Source organism: Rhinolophus hipposideros (assembly GCF_964194185.1).
Source record: "Rhinolophus hipposideros genome assembly, chromosome: 10".
NCBI lineage: Eukaryota > Metazoa > Chordata > Mammalia > Chiroptera > Rhinolophidae > Rhinolophus > Rhinolophus hipposideros.
Genome location: NC_138056.1, coordinates 57,882,152 through 57,899,160, shown reverse-complemented (window position 1 = coordinate 57,899,160; position 17,009 = coordinate 57,882,152). Strand labels below are relative to the sequence as shown.

The 17,009-nt window shown below is 35.9% G+C and overlaps 1 protein-coding gene across 2 annotated transcripts in view; it reads right to left on the bottom strand.

Annotated features, from left to right (window-relative positions):
- Positions 1 to 17,009, bottom strand: part of EED (embryonic ectoderm development) — a 29,409-nt gene that overhangs the window by 762 nt on the left and 11,638 nt on the right. Inside the window, exons 7-12 of one of the 2 annotated variants that reach the window (XM_081064956.1) lie at positions 14,056 to 14,147; positions 12,195 to 12,328; positions 10,094 to 10,199; positions 8,711 to 8,785; positions 1,010 to 1,168; positions 202 to 275 (exon numbers count right to left, since the gene is read on the bottom strand). In XM_081064956.1, the coding sequence (XP_080921082.1) occupies positions 202 to 275; positions 1,010 to 1,168; positions 8,711 to 8,785; positions 10,094 to 10,199; positions 12,195 to 12,328; positions 14,056 to 14,147 (640 nt within the window). The remainder of the gene's footprint in view (positions 1 to 201; positions 276 to 1,009; positions 1,169 to 8,710; positions 8,786 to 10,093; positions 10,200 to 12,194; positions 12,329 to 14,055; positions 14,148 to 17,009) is intronic. The other variant, XM_081064957.1, reaches the window with a different exon arrangement.

Genomic DNA, 17,009 nt, shown 5'->3' with positions numbered 1-17,009 from the left:
AAAAATAACTTGTTACCAAGATACTCATGGAAAACAATTATTAGAATTGAAAAAAAGAAATGCTTTAAAATACTCTGAGACATGTAAATGTTACAAATGATTTAAAGATGGTATTGCAAGTATCAATTATGTCCTCCACATTTGGCATAACATTTTGGGGAAAAAGGCAGAAATTATGAACAGGAATTTCTAAATACTTACTTGGCCTTATGAGGATCTTCTACTTCTAAATCCCAAACATAAAGTTTGCCAACTTGATTGCCCAATGCAAGCATCTGTATAAACGTATTTTTTAAAACACCAAATTATTAAAATAAGCTATAAAGGTTTCCAGCAATCCTAAAACATCTTTTTTATTTCGAAAAAACTTCAGCTCTAGCCTCTGGCTATGCGCTTGATTATTTCTTGGCATCTCATATTTCTGTTTTGTAAGTGGGGATACAAAGCAACCAATGCTTCACAGTTGTCTTGAGTAAACTAAGAAAGCGTTTTATGAATTTATGAAGGGCTTTACAATTTACACTATTAGCACGTACACCTTATTCTGCCTCACAGACAACTGTAGCAAAAGCTAAAAGAAAGCTCTTCCAAAGCTTTCTTATAAATACCCAGGTAATTTGTTACCACAAAATCCTAACATTGTTGTTTAAAATTTTACGTAACTAGTATTTTATATCTATCGCCATATGATTTTTTTTGAAGTTTTTCTAGGAAAAAGCCACATAAAAATATTAACACTCTAATTACCAAATCATTAAATTTTAGTAACGTGTTGTGGAAAGTAAACACCTAACTGCCACCAACGACACCTGTCACCTAATTTATAATAAGCACTGCAGATGGCGTGCAGAGCCACCAGGGTAGAACAAATAACATCAAAGGCTGAAGCAAGTAAAACAAATCAAGGTTGATTCTTAAAGGAAAGAGAACACAGATATACAGCAGAGAAAACTAAAATTACCATGGGTTTTGTAAGTCAAATAATTTCAAAAAGTAAAAAAGTTGCTACCTTTTGCCAGAAATCCATAGAAAACCTCATGTACCAAATGTCACACTGGCTGTAATCAAATCGCCCAAGAATAGTCACATTAGACTCACTGGGCTTAATTTTATCTATATCATCTTCCATTTTGCCAGGTTTCCAGCATACTATGGCGTTTTCACAAGACTTTAAAAAAAGAAAGACATAAGAAAAAAAGAAATATTACTTGTAATTATAAACATTGAAACAAAGCTTTTTTTCTAACATTTTAAAATTGACAGCTCGTAGAATCTGCTTATCCATCTACTCAGTTATATACATACATTTATATTTACAGTCACTGTCTACACAAGGACCAGAAGTCTGATTATCAACAGATTTTGACAATACAAAACTATTACATTGTCTGGAGACCATTCATTTTGAAAGTCACAATTTCTCTTACAAACCACACCAAATTCAGCTCTGAACACTTTAGCGTCCAGAGACTAGAAGTGTTTTATAGCAAAAGTAAAATTACATTGTATTAGAACACAGAGCTCTTTGCTATGGCCCCTGCTCACTTTACTAGTTTCATCTTTCCCCATCCAGCTGCTCATTCCACTTCTAACCCTACATGATTCCCTTTATCTGGGTAACAATTAATCCTTCATCCCTGGTGTCTGTGCTACATGGTAGGCGCTCACTAAATGTCATAGGAAAGCTAACAAATTCACAGAAAGGGCCTTTGAGATCAGATTATGTAGAAGAAAAAGCAGTGGTTTAACATTAAGACATCAATATGGGACTGAAATAAGCCGAGCTATACAGTACCTTCCCTATCCTCTAAAATCAAAATCTTTGCACACATTCTACTTAAGCATCAAGTGGTAAAGAATACAATGGAAGAAAATTTGCAAAACCGCAGACACTATTATCCATATTACTGTGCAATGGTTTGCCAGTTAAAGCACATTTGGCGACGTGTCCAGCCTCTACTGAAAACAGGCCAGAGATACTGCTGGACACCTTACGATGCACATCAATAGGTGCCAGGACTGAACATTCCTGATGTAGGTAGAGAGTGCCTCCTGAAGTTTCACAGGACACAGCCTACACAGCCACGTGTGGCAGCCCTGTGGGGTTGACTGGCCTTTACGCAGCCTAACAGTAGAGCCACAGAGGAAGATTGGGGGACAACACACTCGCCACCCCCTAAACACTGACAGACTATTGTGGGGGGTTTCTACCTGGGATCTCACATGCTTTTCTTCTCTGCCTTGTTTAGATTATGTCAATTTCCAGGCCTATATGTTATACAAGTTCTTTACTGTGAAATACCTTAGAGATCACCTAGTCTGAAGACTCTTAACTAAGTGTACAATTAAATCGATAGCCTGTAGTTTGCTCAACTCATCTTGGCCCCAACACCTACTGAATTAGAATCTCTGAGAAAGGAGGCTGGAGCAGAATTGTAAAATAGTTGTTTAAGTGCTTGTTACTGACTATAATCGTAAAGTATCCTTAATTAGCAGAGTCGCCTCATGGAGAACACAGCCTAGGTAGGTAAAAAGAATTTACCCACACTGACGGATGACTGCACTCGTTATCATGTAGAAAGCGTTTTAAAATCACCAATTCTTAAGTCCTTGTGCCAGATTTAGAATCTCTGGGGGTAAGGTCTAACAATCTCTTTTTACAAAGTTCTCCCAATGATTCTGATGCAGAGCCAGATTTGAAACCACCAATATAGTCCATTCAGTTCAGCTTTCCACCTAAAATGCAGAACCCTTTCTATCATCTGATTAAGTTCTAAGAACAGAAATTTTAGAGCTTTTTTATTTATGCTTCCAAAACGACGAAACAGGTGTTCTTTTCCTTATTTGTCCCACTAAGTACAGCCTAAAAGTCTAAAAAGTAGAGAGGAGACAGACTGATTAGGAATGCTGGGACTTGAAGGAAATTGAGTCCCCTGGTTTTCTTTTCCCTCATTTATGTAATTCAGACTGGATGCTAGAGAAGGCAGCAACTCAACAATGCTAACGGGTGAAGGTGAAGACTAAAACAAACAAAAGAACCAAAATTCAACAAAATCCTGCTCTCCACAAGGGACCAGGAAAGTAGCAACCTAGGAAGAGAGACAATTTTCAGACAAATGTTCTACTACAGCCAAATACAGAAAAAACTGTGGACTTGCCCCATATGAACCAGCAAAGGCCCAGAAGGAAACCCTTCTCAGGTGGTAACCAAGCACCTGAAGTACACAATACCCCTGACTCCCCAATGCCCCGTATGGTAATGAGGTGACTCTCCTCCTTTTCTCTGGCTGGGCTGGTGTGAAAAGGCCTAGCAGAGTCAGGACGATGTTCACAACTACCCACCACCTGCAGTATAGTGGCGACCACCTGGGGAGCAGCAGTAAGTGATGTCAGCCCCTTCTGCTATAGAGTAGTGTCACCTGAGGCTTTTTCACCTGAGTGGAAAGCCTGAACTCCCACCCCAGCAGTAATGAAACACCATCACCAAGTCAGCGGAGTGGGAAACCTGGACTTCCCTTGCTACCTGCCAGTGAGGCAGCACTCCCCTTCTGCAGCTGAAAATTTATCCGAGGGAGCCTGCTGTAGAGGCAATCTAAAAAAACATCCAGAGTTTCATTACATAATAACCAAAATATCCGGATCTCAGTAAAAAAAAATCATTGCCATATCAAAAAAACAAATCTCAACTTCAATGAGAAGACAACAGACGCCAATACAGAGAAGACATGTTAGAATTATCTAACAAGGATTAGCTATCATAAAAATGCTTCAATGAATATGTAATTATAAACAAACTTAAGACATACACCTACTATGGATTCAAGAAGGTGAGTGAACCCTAATAAGATACACTCAAAGAAATCTGTATCACAACACAGTATAGTCAAACTTCTGAAAACTAAACACAAAGAAAAAAATCCAAAAAGCAGTTTTGACAGAAAGAACACCCTACCTGTAGGGGAAAAACAATTCCAGTGATGGCAGATCTCTCATCAGAAACCAGAGACCACAAGATTTTCAACTGTTTAAAGAGTTGTCAACACAAAATCCTATATTCAGTGAATATACCTTTAAAGAATGAAAGGGAAATGAAGACATTCTCAGACTCTAAACCCAAGAGAATTTGTCACCAGAAGACGTACCCTAAACAAATGGCTACAGGAAGTTTTATGAACAGAAAGGAAATAATTTTAAGAAGAAATCTTGGGACATCAGGAAGGAAGATCAACAGAAAAAGCAAAATGAGTAAATACAATATTCTCTTTTGCCTTTTGAGTTTCAAATTACGTTTGATGGCTGAAGCAAAAATTCTAACACCATTTAAGTAGTTCTCAATTGTAAAGGGAATACTTAAGACAATTGTAAATGGAGGACAAAGTGACGTAAAGGAAAGTGAGGTTTTTACACCTTACCTGAGCTGGTAAAATGTTGATACACAGTTAAATAGGCTGATATACAGTTGACCATTAAACAGGGGTTTCAACTGCATGGGTCTACTTATCCGCAGGTATTTTTTGGAAAAAAAGTTTTCGATATGCAGTTGGGAATCCACATATGCAGAGGGCCAACTACATTTACATAAATTTTTGATTGTGCAGGGGTTGACACCCCCAAACTCCCATGTTGTTCAACGGTCAAATGTATACATCACATATATAGTAATATCTATGCAAATACCAAAACCTACACAAAGAAATATACTTAAAAATACTATAGACAAATCAAAATGGAATTCTAATATTTGCTCACATAACCTACAGAGAATTAGGAGGGGGAAAACCTAAGAAATTAAGAAATGAAAGAAAAAAAGACAATGTAATAACTGATATAATACGGCTCAAATATAAATGGTCTGAATATACCAAGTAAGACATATGACAGGATGGATTACAAAATGAGCCTGGCGGGCCCGGTGGCGCAGGTGGTTGGAGCGCAGTGCTCCTAATGCCGAGGTCGCCAGTTCGATTCCCACATGGGCCAGTGAGCTGCGCCCTCTACAGCTAAGATTGTGAACAACGGCTCTCCATGGAGCTGGGCTGCTGTGAGCAGCCGGAGATTGGCGTGAGGGGCCGAGGGATGCTGAGTGCTGCCAGGGGCTACCGTGTGCTGCTAGGAGCGGCCGGTGGCCGGCATTGAATGGCCAGAGGCCAGAAGCCGGCAGCCGGCAAGAGCTGCCACGAGCTGCCGACTGACGAGGGGCCACCGACTGCCTCAGCTGGGGGGAGCACAAGGCTCATAATACCAGCATGGGCCAGGGAGCTGGGTACTACACTAGACTGAGAAACATCAGCTTGAACCGGAGTGTTTGGGGGTGGGGGAGGCGGAAGAAAGGGGAGGGAAAAATGAGCCAGCTATATACCACCCACAAGAAACTCACTTCAGATATAACAATATATACAGAGATTAAAAGTAAAAGGTCGGAGGGGACGGCTGGATAGCTCAATTGGTTAGAGCAGGAGCTCTTAACAACAGGGTTGCCGGTTCAATTCCAACATGGGCCACTGTGAGTTGCACCTTCCACAACCAGACTGGAAGACAACGAGCTGCTCCTGAGATGCCATGGGGTGGCCGGATGGCTCAGCTGTTTAGAGCACGAGCTCTCAACAAGATTGCCAGTTCAATCCCACATGGGATGGTGGGCTGTGCCCCCTGCAACTTAAGACTGAAAATGGCGACTGGACTTGGAGTTGAGCTGCTCCCTCCACAAATAGACTGAAAGGTAACGACCTGACTTGGTGCTGATGGGTCCTGGAAAAACACACTGTTCCCCAATACCCGCCCCCCCCCCAAATAAGTAAAAGTTTGTAAAAGGATATACATGCAACCATTCATTAATCAAGAAAGCAGGAAAGGCTACCAGAGAAAGGAGACTTCAATGCAAAAAAAATTACCAGAGATAGAGAGGAATATTACACAATTATAAAAGGTCAAGTCACTGAGATATATAGCAATGCTAAGTGTGGAAACACCAACCAATAAAGGTGCAAGATATCACAGAACTGGAAGAAAAAAGGGAAAAATCCACAATTACAGCTGGAGACTTCAACACCCCTTTCTCAATAATTAATAAAACCAGTAGACAGAAAAATCAACAAAGATAAAGGCAAATTCAACCACACCAACAGCAGAATACACATTCTTTTCAAGCTCCCATGGAACATACCCAAAATAAGGTCACGAAACAAATCTCAAAAAATTTAAAATAATCAAAACCACGAAGAGTATGTTCTGATCATAGGAGAATCACACTAGAACTCAAGAAGAGAAAGATAACAAGAAAATCTCTCAATACCTGTAAACTAAACAACACACTTCTTAGCAAACTTTGTGAGATCCAGCTAAAGCAGGGCTGACAGGGAAATTCATAGCACCAAATGCTTATATTAAGAAAAGTCTCAATTGAATAATCTAAGAAATATAATCTCAACTCAATAAGCTCCCACCTTAAAAAACTAGTAAGAGCAAATATACCCATAGCAAACAAAAGGAACAAAAGATAAAAAGAGATTTAAAAAATTGACAAACCCCTAGCAGAACTGAGAAAAAGACATGAATTACTAATTTCAGGAATGAAACCCGCACTAGAGATGTTGCACATATCAAAAGGATAATAAAGGAATACTATAAACAATTCTATACATATAAATTTTATATTGTATAGAATGGACCAATTCTTCAAACAGCACCAACTACAACTCACCCAATATGAAACAGTTAATCTAAATAACCCTTTAACTATTAAGGAAATTAAATTTGTGATTTCAAAAACTTCCACTTAAAATTTTCTAGGCCCAGATGTTTAACTGGAAAATTCTACCAATCATTTAAATGTCATACAATCTCTTCCAGCAAACAGGAGGGAAGACTTGCAATTTATTTAATTCATTTTATGAAGTCAGCCATGATTATCAATACCATAATCAGACCAAAACAGTACAAAAAAGAAAACTTCAGGTCAATATACCTCATGAATACATACACAAAAATTTTAAACAAAATATTAGCAAAGAGAATTTGGCAACTTATGAAAGAACTACACAGTATAACCAAATACACTTACCCCAGGGATACAAGACTCTATCAATATTCAATGACCAATCAATGCAACCCACTGCATTGACAGACTAAAGAAGAAAACCCCATGATCACATCAACTGATGCAGAAAAAGCATTTAATAAAATTCAGCACCCATTCATGACAGAACTGTCAAAAAATTAGGAAAAGGGAACAGTTCTCAACTTGATAGACAAGATCTACAAAAAACTTACTAGTAAACATAAATGTGAAACATTGAATTTCTTTCTCTCATAAATAACAGAAACAAGTCAAAGACGGCTTAACATTGCTAATCAACACAGTACTAGAAGTTTGCCAGCGTGATCAGGTAAAAAAAGGAAATAAGCATGTAGATAAACAATAAGATATAAAACTATCCCTATTTGCAGATGTCACAATGGTCTATGTAGAAACCCCCAAGTAATTAACTAAAAATACTTCTAGAACTTAATACGTTCTATTAGGTTGCAGGACCCAAAATTAACATGCAAAAATCAACTGTATTTCTTATATACTAGCAGTGAACATAGAAATGGAAACTAGAAATACCACTTACAATCACTCAAAAAGAGAGAAATACTTAAGTATAAATCTAACAAAGCAGGTACAGGACTTGTATGCTAATGACTACAAAACGTTAATAAAAATCAAAGACGACTTAAATAAATGGAGAGACATATTATGTTCAAGGATTAAAAGACTAAGCAGAGTCAAGGTATTAATGCCCCACCAAATCGATATATGGGTTTAACACAATTCGGGTCAAAATCCTCCCTCCCCCCAAAACACCCCAGCAAGACTTTTTATAAACGTAGACAAGATTATTCTAAAATTTATATGGAAAGGCAAAGCCACTAGAATAGCTAAAAATAATTTTGAAGAATAATAATAAAATGGAAGAACTCACTCTACCCATTCCAAGACTAATTATAGAGCTACAGTAACCAAGACTGTGTATATAGTACTGGTGGAGAACAGAATAGAAAAACCAGAAACAACCTCACACAAGTCTGGCCAAACAATTGTGACCAAGGTGCAATAGCAATTCAAAGGAGAAAGAATAGTCTTTCAATAAAAAGTGCTGAAAACAATTGGATATCTATTAAGTAAAAAATAAACTTCTAACTAAACCTCATGCAAAAATTAACTTAAAATGGATATATTTAACATAAAACATAACACTATAAAGCTTTTTGAAGAGAACACAGTAGAAAATCATTAGGATCTATGGCTTGGTAAAGAGCATTCAAACACATCAAAAGCATGATCCATAAAACAATTTTTTAAAAAATCAATCAATTGAACATCAGAATTAGAAGTATTTGCTCTGCAAAAGACCTTGTGAAGAGGATGAGAAGACAAGCTACAGACTTGAAGAAAATATCTGCAAACTACATATCTGACACAGGATTCATATTTAGAATATATTAAGAACTCTCAATACTCAACAATAAAAATGAAAATAAAAACCAATCCAATTAGAAAATGAGCAAAAGATATGAAGACATCATCGAAAAGGATATATGGATGGTAAATAAGCACATGAAAAAGATGTTCAATATCACTAGCCATCAGGGAAATGCAAATTAAGACCACGATGAGATATCACTACACACCTATCAGAACAGCTAAAATAAAAAATAGTGACAATACCAAATGCCGGCGAAGATTCCGAGACACTCGATCTTTCATACATTTCTGGTGGGAATGTAAAATGGGACGGCCACTCTGGAAAATAGTTTGGCAGTTTCTTAAAAAACTAAACAAACTTAACCATGACCCAGCAATTGCCCTTCTAGGTATTTATCCCAGAGAAATGAAAACTTAAGTCCACAAAAATCCTGTACACGATTGTTCATTAGCAGCTTTATTTGTAATAGCCCCAATCTGACCAAAATGTCCTACAATAGATGAATGGCTAAATAAACTGTGGTACATCCCATACCATGCAATACTACTCAGCAATAAAAAGGGAAAACAATTGATACACACAACAACTTGGATGGCATTATACTAAGTGAAAAAAACAAATCTTTAAGGCCCCAAACTGTAACATTTTTGAAATGACAAAATCACATGTGATAAAATGACAGAACTACGCACACACATCGCACAATGTCAATTTCCTGGATTTGATATTGCATTAGTTATGTAAGACGTAACCATTGGGGGAAACTGGATGAAGGGCCTCTCTGCACTGTATTTGAAACTTCCTGTGAACCTAATCTCTAGATCAAAAGTTTAAAAAAAAGGTAAAACTGTATCTACAAGAAAAAAATAAATTAGGCTCTGACCAAGAAAATGTGAAATGTTCTGAAATCCACACAAGAAAAGAAACTGGGTACCAATTTCTCCAAATTTGACAGTCCCAAGTAAATGTTCAGATGACATCACCAACAACTTCTCTAAATTATCAGAAAAAAAATATTTATATATATATATATATATGTGCGTATATGTATATATATGTTATACATGTACAAACACACACACATATATATATATAAACATGCTAGAGAAGGGGTTGGCAAACTACAGCCCATGAGCCAACTCCAGCTGTCTGTTTTATACATAAAAGTTCACTTTCATGAAATGGACACAAACATGAAAAAAAAACCCTACTGGCTTTAGATCTTCGTTATTTTACACTAACACTGATGTGAGAGAACAGTATCATCTTACAAATTAACATTTTTCATTTTATTGGAACACAAATTTTAATAATCCATTGGGATGTTTTTATGCTTAAAACAAAGTTTCCAAATCTATCAAAATATCATGAGACTTTTTTAAAAAGCAATTTCCCATCTGCCATCCAATTTACCAAACTGCATAAAAAACTGTGCTCCCTAAAAAGGTCTAACTCACTCTGGGTGGTAAACACACAATGTGAGATATAGATAATGTATCACAGAATTGTATACCTGAAATCTATGTAACTTTACTAACAATTGTCACCCCAATAAACTTTAATTAAAAAAAAAAGTTCTAACTTACACAAACAATGGAATTACAGCTTAATAGCAGTTACCATACCTTGGAAAGTATTAAATCACCTAACCATCGCACACAATCGACATAATTCCTATGTATGTCTCTGGTAGAAAAATCAGGAAAGTGAATTTTCTGAGAAATAAACGGCCTGAAATGGAAATGTCAAAAGTTAAGAGAAAAAAGTATCGTAGAATCGATTTTTGGATTTACAGAACTTTGAAAAATTAAATATATAACTGTTGATTTTTGTGTTCCTAGAAAACTGAATACCTTGTGTGTTTATTGAGAGCTGAAGTCTCCTTCCATTTTTGTTTCTATATTTTATTCCATCATCGGCTCTCAATTAAATTTTGGTTTAATCCCATGAACTTTCACTTATAGAAATTCAGCTTCCTACATTACTATATGTAGGCCAAATCTAATCATTTCAATTCTGGCTACGCTAACAATTGAGAAGCAAAGACATCTGATTATAGAGCTAAAAGTTTCTCATACGGAAAATACAAAGCTACCTACTCAGTTCTTTAAAATTAGTTTGTGAAAGTCAACACACTTGGGTTATTTCAAAAGATAAGTCATTTTTCTAGGAACAATGACACATCAACCCAAAGGCTACTGCTAGAGAGAGTTATATGAGAGCCCTGCCTTGAGGAACAATTTTTGAAAATAGTATCTGACAGGAATTTGACATAAATAGTTGTAAGACTTTTCCTGTATTTAGGAAAAGTAAAATATGGTGCCACTTTTTTTCCCTTAAAGATGTTTGTGGAAAAAATCATAAAGTAGAAGTTGCAGATAATTCTGTAGTTTATTAAAAGTATACCTAACATTTTGTAAGCAGTTCAGTGGTTATTCTGAAATGACTGTAGAAGTTTGATATGCCATGAATTAGTTATGTCTTGGGCAACTCACATGTCCTCTCTTTACTTTTCCCTCATATGTAAAAAGGATGCTGGGCTGAATCATTTCAAACATTCCTTCCAATTCAAATTCTGGGGTCCTTTCCTTATTAAAACATTAAAATGTTATTAATGATCTGATATAAACTCTTAACTCTGCTATAATTATGTTAACTGCTTTTAAATGAAATACATAGCATAATCTATGGTTGACCTCTCAAGAAGACCAGCATAATTCACTGTTATTTTCTGTAAACTGCATAAAATACAACTTCCATGTATTCCAGAGCTCCAGAAAATATAAAAACATAAATTGGTGTTTTAAAATAAAAATTTGAAAGTTGTACTACCTTAGAGACCACTGAGGTCTGATGAATATTAGTGTACTGAAATTCTACTGATGGTTACAAATTTAACTAACAATCTATTAATTATCTGGCCTGATAACCAGAAAATAAACTCTAGCTCTTTGCTTCAAATAAAAGTGCAAACAAGTTAACGTACATAGACATATGAGTTACAGTGAAAGTCTTGATAATCTGGTAAGATTCCGAAAAGATAGTTAAGAATTGAAAACACAGTTAAGAAAAGATAGAGAAGAATTGAGGCATTTCAAAAATACATTAAGATAATACAGAATTGTACACCTGAAATCTATGTAATTTCACTAACAATTGTCACCCCAATAAATTGGGGGGAAAATACATTAAGAAAACTGCAAAGTTCCCACCTCTTAGTCCCATGGATCAAGGCTCCTGCTTTTGAATGTTCTCCATTTAATGAAATGAGCACCAATTAAGGGAAATTATTATATTATCATATCATTAAGAGCTAAAAACCCATTTAAAAAACAAGATTTACTGTTTTGAATTAGAATGTACAGTGCTGACACATAATGCTAATATTATCCTGAAGGGTCTTTTGCTCTATTCCACAGTAAGTTTAAGAGGTTTACAACTTTTATGTTAAAAGGCGGGGCATATGCAAACCCAAATAAAAATAAATGTGCTAATAAGTTAGTAAAAATGGAATTTAAAGATTTTGAAAATGAACCACGAAAAGATTAACAGTAAATGACTTCTATTGAAAATCAGTGAATTTTATGATATGTAAATTATACTTTAAAGTTTAAAAGAAGGGCTTCTAAACTCAGTGTGGGGGACTTACATAATAATTCAGGAAAAGTAAACTCATTTATTCAACAGCATGAGGTAGAAAACTGTTTTAAATACCACAAATGTTACCTGTTAGTTTTATTTGGGTTATAATCGTAAGATTCCTTAATTGCATTAATCATTCTCTTTGAATTGATCCTCCAAAGTTTAAGAGAGTGATCCATACCACAGGACATTATTTTTTCACCTAAAAGATCATAATCCTGTATGTAAAACAGAAAAGCTTAAATTAAATATTTAAATTATTTTTCCAAATTATACTATCCAAATTTCACCTGATGCATAGTATTGTGAAAACTGGGTTTCAAATCACAACACTAACATTTTGGGTTTCATCTATGTGGGACATAAAACAGACTTTTTACTGCTTTCAAGATTTTGTCATCACCACAGTACATGAGCTTATATACTACAGAAGGCAAGAAAGTATCCTGTTTGAATTTCATTTTATCTATTCAGTTATCTTTAAAATATTTGTTTTGCTTGAACTTGGAGGTAGATAGAATGCTGAGGTATGACAAAAATCTGAATAGTTCTAGTTATATTACTTTCCTTTGTCTAGCCCTGATCAAACAATGAAACTGACATCTATATGTGAAACTACAATGAATCCTTACACAACTGAAATTTAATTTTATCTGTACATCTATGTCAAAAACTTCAGGTACATTAGCTTCAGAGTTCGCTTTTTAAGTGAATAAAACAACTGTCTGAAAGGAAATAATGTAAAGTTTGTCACTTGCTGTTTACTAGTTTTTAACAAGGCACCTAATAGGTGTTCTATTGTTAACCTTATCCCACTTTATTTCATAGATAAGACACTGAGACACAGATACTATTTAATTTAGTGCACAGTGTTAATGAAATCTCACGCATCAATTATTTTAGCAATGACCTCCTGTATTATGAAGACATACAGACCGTCTCTGCTCATTTTAAGAAATAACAATAGAGCTATACTTAAAGAAATTTTCCTTAGTAATCTAAATATTCTGTTAATTCAACCATTGAAATAATCATGAACAATATTTTGCAAGAGCCTAAGATCTTTTTGGTTGGTATTTATTGAATTCACAAGTCTGGTTTCTGCTACTTTTCCTAACTACCTATCAACAGCAACATGGCAACCTTAGAGCCATTAGCTGATTTAGAGGTTTTTAATAAAGGATGGTAGTTTTGGCTTTCCCACATCGAGCCAGATGGAGAATGCTACTGCAATTTCTATAAAATCCAAGTTGGCAGGTATCTTAAGGTAGGTATGATTCTCACGAAAGCATACAAATCCCAACTACAGAAAAATGCTATAAGCTTCAAAATATGGTGCCTATTTAAATAGTTTAATGAAACAGAACTGTGTACCTGTAAAATTACTAAATAAGCTATACACAGAACATAAGTTAATATAATGTATATAAAAAGAAATGCGAGCAGAAATATTTGTATCATTACAATATAAAGATTATAATATAAAGATAACACCATACCATCAAAGAAAAAGTTACCTAAAATTCAGTGTGAGCACAATAAAACACTTACTAAAAATGGATAACGTATTTCAAGTTCAAAGAAAAGATGCAAAGTTCCTTAATTGCTAACTAGTTTAACCTTTTAGTAACTGAGAAACAGCAAAACAAAGGGTAACCTGGTGATTTTAGATCAGTAAAGAAAAAGAACAATTTCATAGTATTGTCATGAGAATTCAGGCGCTGGTATAAAAAAGTGCTTGAGTAAGGATAAAAGACAAAGAGTCTGACTTGCTTTGTTCTTTCACCTGTAAAATAAAAACTCTGCATGTCACAAGTAAATGAAATGGCTGTCTAACAGGCTATATGACAAAAACGCACATGCTGTCTTATAAGGAAAGAGTTCCTTTGGGATCATTCACAACTATGAGAACATGGAAGTTACTGCCCTGTAGCTTTCAACTTACAGCACTTAGAACTTCATCTCTGTGCCCTTCTACACCTCCAAATATTGCCACGAGAGTGTCCGTTTGGATATTCCATAATCTTAAAGCATGATCTAGTATAGACAAAAAAATAAGATGAATTTATATCATTCATTTACTGTGGACTTTCAAAACCTCTTGAATAAAGTAAATATTACAAAAGTTTGGACTTACTTATGTGCAGTAAAGACTAAGAATGGAATCCATATTATACGGCAACTTAAAATATTTACATTATATATAGATTTAGCCATGTATGAGCTCTAACTTTCAAGAAATATGTATGTGGTCTTAAAATAAATTATTTACCTCACACAATTTCCTTTAAATCTCCTAATTTGGTGGAGATATGCTATTGAGATAAGAAAACACTTAGGGATCTGACCTAAGTTTTACACTGAGCCACAGGACAAGATACTAGAGGTTCCTGTCCTCCACCACATCCACACTGACAGACTGAAGAAGACTCAGTAGATTTGTAAGATTTCTACAATAAATCCAAAAACAGGGCTGAAACTTACATACATCGTGCCATAATTGTATATAGTATTACAGGCCTTTTAAAAATTATAACTACAACTTGAACAATCTCATTTTCCAATTAACATTAGCAACAAAATAGTATGCAGCATTAATATAAATGCCATGCAGAACTTGAACTATTAACAATGTTCATACTGTACATGAATATTACATATTACAGCAATTACAATGTACATTTATGCTAATTACAATGTACTTACTAATTACAATATACATATTACACTAAATACATTATAATACATTGTGTTAGTAGTACTAGAAATTAGCATGGCCATGACAAAACGATTACTTGATTCTAATTGTGTACAAATATTTAGGTGGACATTTATTTTCATTTCTCTTGAATAAACATATACCCAGGAGTAGTAATTCTATGTTTAACTTGTTGCCAAAGTATTTTTCACTCTGGAACTGCCAAACTGTTTTTCAATATGCCTACATTTGACATTCCCACCAGCAATATGGTGGTGGTGGTGGGGAGGGGGCAGTGTTCCAATGTCTCCACATTCTAGTCAACATATTATTGGTAGTCTTTTTTGGTTATAGCCATCCTAAGTAGGTGTGAAGTGGTATTTCATTGTGTTTTGATTTGTGTTTCCCTAATGATTAATTATACTGAGTGCCCTTTAATGTGCTTATCAGACATTTGTGTATGTTGTTTGGTAGGTGTCTATTCAAAACCTTTGCCCATTTTTAAATTTGGATGTCTTTTTATTGTTGAACTGTAAGAGCTCGATACAAGTCCCTTATTAGATATACAATTTGCAAATATTTTCTCCTATTCCGTAAGCTGTCTTTTCACTTTCTAAATGGTGCTGTGCAGAAAAATTCCTATTCATTTTGTAAAGCTGTTTGATTGAAAAAAAAAAATGATGGTGGCCAGTTGGCACAGTTGGTTAGAGCACAATGCTCATAACACCAAGGGCACCGGTTGTATTCCGACAGGGCCAGTGAGGCCAGTGAGCTCACTGTATTCCCAGTGGGCCAGTGAGCTGCACCCTCCACAACTAGATTGAAAACAAGGACTTGACTTGGAGTTGATGGGTCCTGGAAAAACACACTATTCCCCAATATGCCTCCCCACCCCCCCAAAATGCTGTTGCTGACAGCAGGGTTAAAAAGTTGTAATGTTTAGAATAAGTGGGGCATTACTGCCTCTGTCACTTGTAAATACCTGAGCCCAACAACTGTTATCAAGAAAAGGAAAAGTTGCCAGCTCTTCTTAGGTGCTGATTTCCGAACATAAACATTTTCATGTAAGTATTTTAATTTGAGGACATCTTTTTATATTAGCAGACTGTAGGGGGAAGTTACAGACTTGACAAGTCTTTAAGAATAAACTTAACTTGAATAATCATGTAGAAATAAGATGACTAGAACGTAGAAATGAGACAAAGGGCAATCAAGAACAGAATGTAGCTATAAAATCAACCCAAATCATCTCAGAGAGCTCAGAAATTATTAAGAGGCCTGTCTGAACTAGAATGAACTTATAATGCTATTACAGCATGCAGAGCAAGGCAATACCACAAGTATGGGAAACCTTTCAAAGGCTTATGCAGGAGAATTTAGCATTTTAAGGCATTCTATAGGGAATCCTTTATAAAACAAAAGTTTTAAAAATATACGTAAATGTTGTCAGGCAGCAGCCTAGCGACTGTCTCCTCGTGCCTTTCCTTAAGGAAAGTAGAGTCTGTGAGACTGTGCATTCTTGGGACCCTGCTTCATCTTTATGCTTATGCTTTATGTCTCTCTGTTTGGCCCCCAAAAGATGGTTTGCCAGCCAAGGACGGGTAGGATTTCTCACGGGAGAGACAACCTAAGACAGGCGGAACCATGTGGGGACCCCCATGAGCTACCATGAAAACTATGGAAAGGGGCATTGGGGCATTATCTCTCTCCCCTGTTCAAAGAGAGCCACTGCTGACACTGGCTTTCCCTCTCTTCTGATTGTGAGAGAAGTGAGGAGAGCGATAACATGATAACATCAGCTCTCCCTGTTTAGCTCAACAATAAGGTTTCAACCTGAGAGACTTGTCCCCAGGAGGGTGCATACCTTGATTAAGTCATCATGGGACTTTCTGCTTCGGCTGTTTGCAGGCAAGGATGATTGGTTTAAGTCATTTTTCTTGTATGATGTATGAGACTCACAGACCGTGAAAAGAACAATGTTACTTCCTTGTATGATCAATAAAAGCCACCAGTCGGCCCGATTTGGGGCTCCAGTCCTTAAAAGACTGTGAGACCCTTGGCCCTCTGTGATTTAACTGCATTAAGTCTGTTTCTTTCTTTCTTAAAAACTTAACCTAATGCCGCCCCTTCTCGTTCCCTCACTGCCCATGTTGCACTGGACGCGACACATATAAAGGCAATATGGATTTTCACATGCATTA